Below are 10,997 nucleotides of genomic sequence, written 5' to 3'. Positions count from 1 at the left end.
AACCCTAAGGCTAACCTCACAGGTACCTTCCTGACCCTAAAACTAACCGAAACTCAATTCACACCTTGGTCCTAAACCCAAACCTCACACCCAAAATCAGCCTCTGAAGTTGTGGGGCCTAGGCTTTGGGCCCCACGAGGCTGCATTTTCCTTAAAACTGGGCCCCACGATGTAGGAAAAACACACACACACACACACACACACACACACACACACACACACACCCCTGCTAACATGCCACATGATTTATTTACTTGACCTTACAGAGGGAGGGGGGGTGTTTGACACGGGATGTGGGCAGAAATGTGATCATCCGTGCAAACCTACCAACATCAGTTTGTCTTCACTTTTGACTCAAACTCATTTCCAAATATTTCAAGTGTTTAAAATTTGCACCTGTTCCCTGCAAAAAAAGAAGAAGCTGTTTGCTCTTTAAAACTCGCACACTGCAGCATTTTTCACTAGAGCCACATCAGGTTTGTAATTTCATGCCATGAGCTGCCACTTTACCTTATCAGTTGCAAAAAAAAAATACTAATTAGTTATTTCCTATCTTCAGGGTACCAGAGAGGTTGCAGAATGATTTCCCACGAGGGGCTGTGCCTTATTGTCCCCCCCTCACACAGCTGACCGTGTCCACCGTTTCGGCCTCGCCATTATCACATTCTCACCCCGGCCTCGGCGTGCACGAGAACCTGCGAAGAGGAGAACGTGACAAGTTAGCAGCCATACCTTTCGTCTCAGGATGAACAGTCGCTCCCGGGTTATCCTGGCTTCTTGGTGCGAGATGAGGACGGTGATGGACGGCTCCTTCTGCACCACGTCACCACTTCACGGGGAGCCTTTCTGATGCGTCTGCTGGGGGGGGTCTGGTTAAGACTTTACCCCCACCGACGACCACGAGCTAAAGTGGGAGACGGGAGGGTTTGGTGACTGGAATGCTGCGGTCATCTGAGGGCTCATGGGTGGAGAGAGAGAGAGCTGTGAAGAAGCTGGTTGAGGGGAGGAGGAGGTGAATATCAAAAATTAAATMGACTAGAAAATCATCTGAAGGGCCCTGATGTAGCTGCTAATCTGAAAGCCATCATCGACTTTGTAATGATCCGAGCAAAGGAAATACAAACATACATTTTGACGGGTAAACTGTGGAAAGAAATGTTAAAGCTGGTCACCATGGTAACCACACACCTGTGTCTCTCACTCCATGCTTACCAACATAATATGCCTAAGCTGCATGTTTTATTTTAAAGCAGTCATATATGGTTAACAGAGCAGTAAAAAAGCCATTCGRCATCTTTAATAAATTTAACAGCAGAGCTGCGAAAATTCATTTTCAGYATTTCTCCAATAATTCAAGTAGCTGAAATACTAAAACTATCAAGATTATTTTTGTTACTGCGTGAAAAACAGAAATTTAGAGTTGAGAAACAATTCAAGTACGACACACAAAAGAAACTTTTAATTAAAAAAAATTTATTTGGTCCATTGGAACCTGAGATTTAAAACTAAACATACATATTTGTACACCTGACCGCCCATCTCCCCCCCAAAAAAYATCAATAAAATATAGAATCACATTCATCAGTTTTTTTCATTTAGCATAAGATTTCTGATTTTATTTGTCTATCATACTTTTATTTCATTTCTTTTAAAAACAAGTTTAAAAGATTCACGTAATTTTCCCGCACCTCTCCTTTCTTTTATTTTAAAATATTTTCTCATGTAGGTTTGCAGTTTGTACAATTTACAAGGGAAGAGGACAAAAAAAGGAGAGGAGAGGAAAAATAAAAGGCATCATGTTGGCTGCACTGACTGTTTCTTCTCTCAGCAGCAGGGGGCGCCCTGACAGCAAAGAAACCGCCAACACAGCTCAAGGACACCAGCAAGAGCCCCCACCCCCCAACCCCACCACGACAATGATGGACAAAGAGAGCAGTACAAATCAGCAACAAGAACAAACAAACAAATAAACAAACAAAAAAAAGAATCTCATATAAATGTAAAGTGATCCCAGCGGTGACAGTTCATTTAGAGGTGCCTCGTCTCTGCAGACGTCTCAGTGCAGAATCATTTCTAGTCAAGCTTAATCCACCTGGGCTCAAACTAGAAAAGCCAAACTTCATCACATTCCTTTACCCATCATTTCTGAGCCCGGTTAATTACCAGCATTCAATTAAAAAAAAAAAACAGGCCTTAAAAGAAATCAAATAAATAAATTCACAGCAACACGGCTGCGACTACGCGCTCACTCCCACGCCCAACAACCAGACATCTGAAAGTGGTCATTACGCAGGAGGTTTCTGTGGAGAACATACGTACTGGAACCTCCRCGTCAGATTTCATTCAGGAGACTTTCCAACGGACGGAACGGCCCTCAAGCTGTTCTGGAGAGGACATAAAGAACACGCCTGCGTTCCGCGTAAACATGCAGAATAAGACCGACGCCAGTGTCGCAATCCACCAGAGACCCTAAACTTCTACTCAATCAGTAAGTGTACGAGTGCATCGGCTTTCAAGTGTTCCCACAACTCACAACTTTTAATTGAAAGTCGCCCACTTTGTCCTTTAGTACCACACTAATCTTCTTCTCTCTGGGAAGCATTGTGCTGCCACAGTGAGGTGAGGACTGAAGCGTCAGGAGTAATGGCTTTGATCTGAAGAACTGACACTCTGACCTGAACAATGACCTACAGAAAACAGCTGGACTTTAAAACAGACGACTGGTGAAGTCGTAAGATGGTCTCTGGTCTCGCGCGCCCACCAGCACCCGACCAAACGCTGATTTGTGATTTCATAAAASAAGCTTTTTGTTGTTGCTGTTATTGTGTTCCTGTGGAGGGGCGGTGAGGCGGCGTGGACGCTTGGGCTTCCTCATGAGCAAACTAAAGTAGTCCCTTATCTCCAGATGYAAATTCAGCAGCTCCTTTTAAGAGCCCCCCTGTGGCAATTTCAGTCCCTTTAGTGCTCACCAACCGCGCTAACGCTTAAAACTGACAAACAGTGCGAGTGTGGAAAATTGGATACTGACCTTCRTCTCGGGCCGTGACAGACCTAGAATGCTAAATGCAGCCAAGGTGCCCAATAAAGACATACGCTGACTTTTGAAGATCTGTCAGAAGTCAGTGCTGAGACTCATCCCATCACCAAAACCACAAACCGCGGCGCTTCCACCACTAACAGCAGAGACAAACAAAAGACAGAGGATAAATGCAGCATCCTGGGCACCAGCCATGACATGTGGGTTAATGTACAAAACAAGAGTTGGTCCTGAGTTAGACAGCACTGTGTGGATAATGGCTTTGTCTACAACCTCACAAATACAGATAAGACAACAAGGATCAGGCATCAACATGTAAGACCGGGTAAGAAAAGGAAACCTAGAACACGATGAGGAACGTTTGAGGGGTTTCGCTCCTGATGTACCATTCAGAGGACTCCCGAGTGTCCTGTTCTGTAAAGTGGACGATATGTAGAGGAAGTGACCGGCTCGTGGTCAGATGGCTCAGCGGTTTGTGAAGCTCACCAAGGGCTGATGTCTATTACATGTACAGCCAAGTTTGAACTGGATCCTCAGAAGTGACGAGGAAAAAACGGATCCCTCGTTCCGTCCGGACATGGCACATCCACTTGGCAGATGATGAGAAACTGCTTTGTTTATGGAGCATTAAAATGAGTGAGAATAAATGCTGCCTGTGTAGATTTTACCTTCATGTTTACATTTAAAAAAAGACACACAAAACACATCTTCCTCTACGTCTTTTTTTTTTTTTTGAGGGCTCCAGGCAAGAATGTCTCCACCTTTGCCTTACTTTTCAGTGCTCAGACAGTAAATTGGATTAGGATCTACAGGTTGGGGGATAAAGTGAGGCGGGGGTCATAGCGGCCGGGGACGGTGCAGGCCATCAATGTCCGGGGTGAGCTGGGGGCTGTGGGTGGCCTTGGTTGGAGTCCAGTCCCCCAGGGAAGCCTGGGCTGCCTTCCGGTGAGCCAGACGGTGGGTGATGGAGAAACCAGCATTTCCCTCCAGCTGAGAGAGGACCACCAGCACCTGCCTGCAGGGGGAGACAGAGCAAGAAGCTGACTACATACTGTGTATCAATATGTATTTAACTAGAGATGGACTACAACGGAACAGCACGAGATTTTTATTAAGCAAAATCTGAAACTGGATTGGAAGAAGTCATTACTGGATGAAGAAAGGTTAATAATTATCAACACCTAATTGAATATATTTTAAAAACAAGATAAAGTGTTACACTACATGGTAAAAAAAAAATCAAGGCTTAGTGACTCTGACGGTTGAGAAAGATATCATTTTTTTCCAGATTTTCTTACTGGTGTAAAAGCTTTATTCTGTGTACAGCCAGGACATGAAATAGTGAGTAAAATCAAACAAAATTGCAATTCTCTCTCTCTCTCTGAAAGGACTGCAGTGTGTTATCATAATGAAGAAGCGGGCAGTAAATGGTGACTTTTAACAGTTTCACATCAGTAGGCTGTCACTTTAGAGTGACAAAGTCTTAAATTTGCAAGAATGAACAGCGTTCTCCGTCTGTATGATCGTACGAAAAGCTAAACACAGGAAAAACCTAACGCTGTGGGAACTGCTCCACAGTGGAAGTGTGTCTGCCTGCCAACAACTGGGAGATAATACACTGGGCCCCCGACAGAAAACAGAAGCTATTCAGTGTGGCTGAACCCAGCTCGAGGAGGAAGATTAAGAAGTGTAGAGATCCAACACTGCGGGACCAAGTGTGCCTCAGCTCCGGTTATACTTTCAGGTTTATAAAGCAGAGGCAGACTTCAGAGTCATGTGACAGACTGGGACGGAGGAGCGCACCTGTGTAGAGGCGGGACGCTGTCGATGGTCTTGAGGCTGCCGCGCGTGGACACCACGTTGAAGCTGTCAGTGCAGTCACAGGAAACGTGGAGGTAGTACTTGGGGTGGCGGTTCTCCACCACCACGATGAGCCCCGCCCAGCCGTGGGTCAGGTAGTAGCAGGTCATGCCCTCGCGGCCCTGGAAACACGCAAAGAGTTGGACGTGTTTGTGGTCGCTGAGAAGAGGTGAGAAGATTTTTTTCCTGCTTGCTTTGATTAGTTGTGCAAAAGCCAGATGTCATGTAAGGAGAGACACAGAGGGTTCACAGATACATCAACATTTCTTTTGGTCTTTAAACTTTAGGCTTTAGCAACATAATTCTCAGATTTACCTAGAGTCTGTTCACAACTCTGTGCTAAGAACAAAGAATGACTGAGGAGCACAAATCCTATGAAGGAGAAGAAAATCCATTTCTGTACAAATCACTTTATGAGTGCACAGAAAAATTAAATCATTCACTATAATGTAGGTAGAGATGCTTTGGACATKTCAGACTGAAACCAAACCAAACCAAACACTTTCAAAAAGAGGAAACAGCCTGTTTGTTGTTAGAGAGGAAGTGTTTTTTATGTAGTTGATTGCCTCAAAACACAGTGAATGCTGAGCCCTGTTTTGTTGTTTTCTCCTCCCACACGTTTACAGACTCTGATGACGAGCTAATTCAACCATATGTATCAAAACGTTTACTTGTTGAGGAGATGACTTTTGGTTTTTGTAACTTCTACAGTTTTCAAATATTTACTGTGTTTACAAACAGTTTTCCTATATATTGTCAACTTTCTGTCTTCTTGTGATACTTTGAGTGTTTAGCTACCATTTTTCTTTTTCAAAATCATTACTGGCACATCTGGCCAAAGTAAACAGAAAACAAAACAAAACAAAAAAAAAACTGTAGGTTTAAAAAGTGATCCACCCCAGCCGTGTCAATCACTGCACATCAGCCATGAAAATCATTTGATGAAAACCAGAAAAAGACAGAAAGGACAAAAAAGCAAGTGATGATGGATTCAATCCATTCATTTAATAAATCCTGAATCCTTTATGTTAATAATTATGTCTAACACAGGAGTCTCCAATCCTCCTGGAGAACMACTCTTCTGCTCCGACACATCTGATTTGAATAAATGGTTGATTAAGAAGTTTCTACAGAACTTGAAGAGGTGAGGTGATCTCACACACACTTACATTTTCTACACTGATATATTTGTTTATAGTAACAACTTGACACTTTTTCAAACCTATCTTCTTACTTTTAATTGAATTTTCTAAAAACAAAGATCTGGAGGAAACGAGCTATGAAATGATGTTCAAGGATAATGAGAAAATGGCAAGGACAGAGGAAGCCTCACCTCGTGTCTTTCTCCTTTGTTTTCAGTGAGCAGGATGATGGCGTCCGCCAGCGTGGTGGGCGTGGCGTCCACCTGCTCCACCATCACCTGCCGCGAGCTGTAAATGGCCAGGATGTAACCGGGGCAGTCCTGGCTGGGCCGACGGGCCGCTCCGCCGGTGGGGCTCGAGACTGGGATGAAGACGAGACAAATGTTTCCATCAGCGTTGTGACTAGAAGCACGGAGGTGCGACATGTCGCCGCGACTGGAGACCTACTGGGCGTGGGCGGACCTCCCGCCAAGCTGACGTTCATCTGCCAGTGATTGAAGGCGCAGCAGACGACGGCGTACTCCCCCGGCTCCAGCATGACATCGCAGCCGACAAATTTCTTCACCGCTCGCTTGCTGTGAGCCAGCAGGCGTCCCAGAGTCAGCTTGTTGCCGCTGCCGAAGGAGGCGCGGAACACCATGATGCACAGGTCCAGCAGGTGGCTGTCGGCTGTGTCGGAGCGCCTGCAGAGGTGTTGGAAGTGTTCGAATGAGAGAGAGCAAGAAGAAAAAYGGAGCTGGGGAAAGAGAGGGATGAGAGAAGCGGTGGGGAGGCTACCTGCTTCCTTCCTGGAAGAGGGCAAACTCGAGAGCCGTCCTCTCCAGCACAGTGAGAGCTGTGACCGTGATGGGTCCACTGGCTTTGCTGGGGAAGCAGCCTTGTAGCCTGACTTCCTGCCAGTCTGAGTGGATCTTACAGATGTCTACGGAGTCAAAGTACCTGCAGAGAGGAGGAAACAGGGGAGGTCAGATCTTTAACCTGACAAGTTTAATGGTTGATCGCAAGAGACAAATGCTTCCTGTATGCTTGCTTTTTAGTTACTACTTCTGTGTGATGTGAAAATGCTTTCGATGATCAAAAAACTACCCGAAAGCTAAATTTAAAGGGGCAATATCATGTAAAATCAACTTTTTTGAGTTTTATATCATGTTATAATGTTATACTCTCATAAAAACATGCCCAAAGCCTTGCTCTGACTCATTTATGCATGTTTGAGAAATCCTGCAGCGTTTTTAGGCAGCCATGCTGAGGAGCAAAACGACATGTGGGGACCAGAAACAACTTTTGGGACCAGAAACGCCCCTGGGACGTGTCTTTAAGCCGAACTTCCTCATCACGAAGCACACCTCCACACCCCACACCCCACACACCCCGTCCATGACTCCTGCAGGCTCTCGGCAGTAACAGAGCAAAGTGAAAGTGAAACTTAAACTGTCTGCTGCTCTCAACACTCCTTTTCACTCAGTGAAGCTCTTTTCAGATTCAAAATCCCTTTGAGGAAACGTATTTTCAGATGACAAGTAAACTGCATCATAGCGCAAGCGCAAGCAAACATGGCAACTGTCAAAAAAAAAACATATCCTAAAGACAACATAAACACAGCCTGTACACACCTGAAGACATATTTAATCTATAGAGAAAAGAGATCATTAAATCATTCATCACATTTAAATAAGAGAACATGCTGGGATACTTCACTGGCACAGCAGATAACAAAAGATTTGACAGCGACAGTTTAAAGCAGCCGGGGGTGAGTAAATCTTTTATGGGACTCGTCACAGGATTTAATGCATTTCTAACAGCAGCTTGTTTGGCAGAAAAATAAGAAGTGGGCGAGTGGAGCATTAGCAGTCACAGCGACCCCGGCTCAAAGTTCATGAGCTGAAATTGTACATAAGTAAGTAAGTAAGTCAGTAAGTAAGTAAAGTAAGTAAGTAAGTAAAGTAAGTAAGTAAGTGAAGTAAGTAAAGTAACTAAGTAAAGTAAGTCAGTAAGTCAGTAAGTAAAAAAGAGCAGCTTAAAAATCATAAATTAATAGCAACTGAAGGTGGTTTTATGACTTTTAATGACCAGTAGAGGGCATAAGATTTATTTGAGAATGAGACAGTTGAAGTTATTGTATGTGGTTAACATTATTTACAATCCCTGTTGCCTGAATAGATAATTTCATGTTTTTATTGCTGCATTTGTTAAAGTAAAAACTAGCCTGTTCCGGGCACCTGATTGGCAGCACCTGAAGCTCAGCAAAAGCTCAAAAAGCTGTTTGGCAGAGAAGATTTGGCAAATTTTTCATGTGTCCAACCCACATTCTCTGCTCTACTGCTCATCCCACAAATGCATATTCCTTACAAATGTGGCACCATTTAAAAGTGAAATTACCAGGCTTTCCACCAGTGTAAGATTTATTGCCAAGAAGCGTTGTTATAACAAAGGTATTATCTACCAAACACACATTTCCTTACTTTTTGTACTAAAGTTTATATACATATATATATGATTTTCTCTAAATGTAAGCAATTATGGCAATCTCAGTTGTTTATATGTCAAAGTAAGAAAATGATGATCTTCTGAACATTCAAAACTACAAAAGAATGCAGTTAAGGATGAGTTGGACATATTTTCTGTTTATGAAAAGCAAGAAAAAGACTATATATATATAAAGTATTACTTTATAAAGTCGGTGTACTCCATCCAGAAGACTCCCTCGCTGCTGCCGTGAGCCATCAACTCATGACGGAGGTGCTGCGGCCAGTCCGTCCAGTCGTCAGACCAGTTGCCGTTCCAGGAGAAGCGACCCCAGGGGTTACGCAGCCGCAGCAACCTGCAGSAGAGTGACAAGTGGACAAAATGATAAAAGGCATGAAAACCAAAACTGGGGTCAGACAAAACAGTAACTGCAACCTTTAAAATGAAGAATACAATAAGAAGTGTTTAAGAGAGAACACATTTCTTAAAAAAATCTACAAAAAAAGAAAGAGCAAGTGGTTCTTTGTAACCAAACTGCTTTTCATTCCTCAGGATCTTTGAAGGGAGACAATGTGTCATCCAGCCTCCCACTCTGACTGCTTTGTGGCAGTAAATTAAAGTGGTCATGCGTGACTCTTGGGTAGATTACATCGCAGGCTTTTGGCTACTTTCAGCTTCTTTTTTGTAGGTAAAACTGAAGAAGCCTCTTTTGTGTGGACTTACAATGCGTCCTCGATCAGAGCGATTCAACTGAACTGGTGCGCATCGAGCCTTCAGTCCATTCATTACACCAGAAGTGAAAAAAAAGTATATTACTTTTAACGAAGAATCTTTTTTTATTAGTGTTAAACTTAGGAGACATTTTATCTGTAACTATAATGTGAAACATGTAGCCACAGAAGGATGTTTTTGTTACTTCTGAACCAGTAAACAAAAATGTCCCAACAAAGAACACGTCTGTACCTGTAACCCTGGACATCTCGAACATCTAAGATGGAATAAGCGTGCCGAGGCCTTAGACCCAAAGATTCATAAACGGCATCGTCTACCTTCATGTTGCCTCCTCCACATGAGGCTCCCATCAGAAACCTGTAACACAAACATCATAAAAAAGATTCAATCACACAAAACTCCAAAGAAAGAATTCTTGGTATTTGTGTAGATGTTATATGTGTTCCAGTTTGTGAATGTGTGGGCGGTTTGTTCATGGGGTAATTGGGCAACACCCAAACCAGCTGAAAAAAAGGACATATTTTGCGGTCTTGTTCCAAATTCAGCTGTATTATGTCTGAGAAGCGTCTCCTGCCTCTGCATCACTGTCCAATCAGTGTGAGGCTCAGCTTCGTGAAGTACCGCCCCTTAAACAGAGGACAAGTCCACCTTTGCACAGACTTGAACTTTAAGGTAAAACTCGCCTCCACCACCAGTACGTTTTCATCAAACATGACACACACTTTACCTCGAGTTCCTCAGCTCTGTGCAGCTAGAGATTCTGTTCAAAGACAGGACAAAGGAACAGGAGCAGTAACTTCTGGTGTGGTGAACTTTGCTCTTGGGTTGGCTAAAAGCTACAGGCTAATAATAATAATAATAATAATAATAATAAGTTAAATGAAATCTGGTGTTCTAGTTTAACATGTGCTTGAGTTGACCTTCATCTGGTAGTGTAGGTGGTTGCTAGTTACCACAGCTGCTGGTAAAAAAAAAACATCTGCATTGCATTGTTTATTGAATGGCAATAAATGCCTGCTTGATTATAATGTTTGTATGTGTGTGAGAGGAGTTAACTGTCAGAGGAACAGGGTGGGTGTTTGTTTTTTGTAAGATGGGTTAAAGGGAATCAAACTACGAAGAGAAAAAATAAATGACAATAAACCGAATAAAGATGACCGAATGAGATTTAAACCATCCCACCAGAATAACTGACCATTCACTAAGGCCCAGTTTACATAAGGCTGATTTCAGGTGAAACTGTCGTATTTCTGCTGCTTCCTTTCTGTGCACATGTCCTCATCTTATAACTCCCCCCCTCTGAGAAAGTGCACCCTCACTCAACACACATGATGCTTTGGGTCTAAATACAACAGCTTTAAAGCGACTTGGGGTCCCTCTCGGGGTCTTTGGCGCTGGTCTCCCTTATGCCGGGTTTGGGCTTTACGGGTCGGGTCTGTGGTCCTCCACAGTCACTTTGAAACATTTCATTGGAGAGGTCTTGTATATACATGCATGCTCACAACCGCACACAAACAGGTGTTAAAATCCTAGGTTTTCTGGTCGGACACTGATTGAATATACACTCACCGGCCACTTTATTAGGTACACCTGTCCAACTGCTCGTTAACACTTAATTTCTAATCAGCCAATCACATGGCGGCAACTCAGTGCATTTAGGCATGTAGACATGGTCAAGACAATCTCCTGCAGTTCAAACCGATCATCAGTATGGGGAAGAAAGGTGCCTTTGAACGTGGCATGGTTGTTGGTGCCAGAAG

At 43.5% G+C, this 10,997-nt stretch overlaps 2 protein-coding genes across 3 annotated transcripts in view; both read right to left on the bottom strand.

The window, feature by feature from the left end:
* The window catches only part of LOC106517413 (putative protein MSS51 homolog, mitochondrial), a 16,101-nt gene extending 15,155 nt beyond the window's left edge, over positions 1–946 (bottom strand). Inside the window, exon 1 of the mRNA XM_014008237.1 lies at positions 733–946. The gene's annotated coding sequence lies outside the window, so the exon portion shown is untranslated. The remainder of the gene's footprint in view (positions 1–732) is intronic.
* A 506-nt stretch (positions 947–1,452) lies between these two features.
* capn15 (calpain 15) overlaps positions 1,453–10,997 on the bottom strand; it is a 38,210-nt gene continuing 28,665 nt past the window's right edge. For both annotated transcript variants that reach the window (XM_014008236.1, XM_014008235.1), the window contains exons 6-12: positions 9,469–9,594; positions 8,708–8,860; positions 6,817–6,978; positions 6,487–6,722; positions 6,231–6,400; positions 4,841–5,019; positions 1,453–4,052 (exon numbers count right to left, since the gene is read on the bottom strand). In XM_014008236.1, coding sequence (XP_013863690.1) covers positions 3,875–4,052; positions 4,841–5,019; positions 6,231–6,400; positions 6,487–6,722; positions 6,817–6,978; positions 8,708–8,860; positions 9,469–9,594 — 1,204 coding nt within the window. In that variant the 3' untranslated portion in view covers positions 1,453–3,874. The remainder of the gene's footprint in view (positions 4,053–4,840; positions 5,020–6,230; positions 6,401–6,486; positions 6,723–6,816; positions 6,979–8,707; positions 8,861–9,468; positions 9,595–10,997) is intronic.

The sequence above is a fragment of the Austrofundulus limnaeus genome, unplaced genomic scaffold (genome assembly GCF_001266775.1).
Source record: "Austrofundulus limnaeus strain Quisiro unplaced genomic scaffold, Austrofundulus_limnaeus-1.0 Scaffold48, whole genome shotgun sequence".
NCBI classification, from domain to species: Eukaryota; Metazoa; Chordata; class Actinopteri; order Cyprinodontiformes; family Rivulidae; genus Austrofundulus; species Austrofundulus limnaeus.
This window is presented reverse-complemented; position numbering and strand designations above follow the sequence as displayed.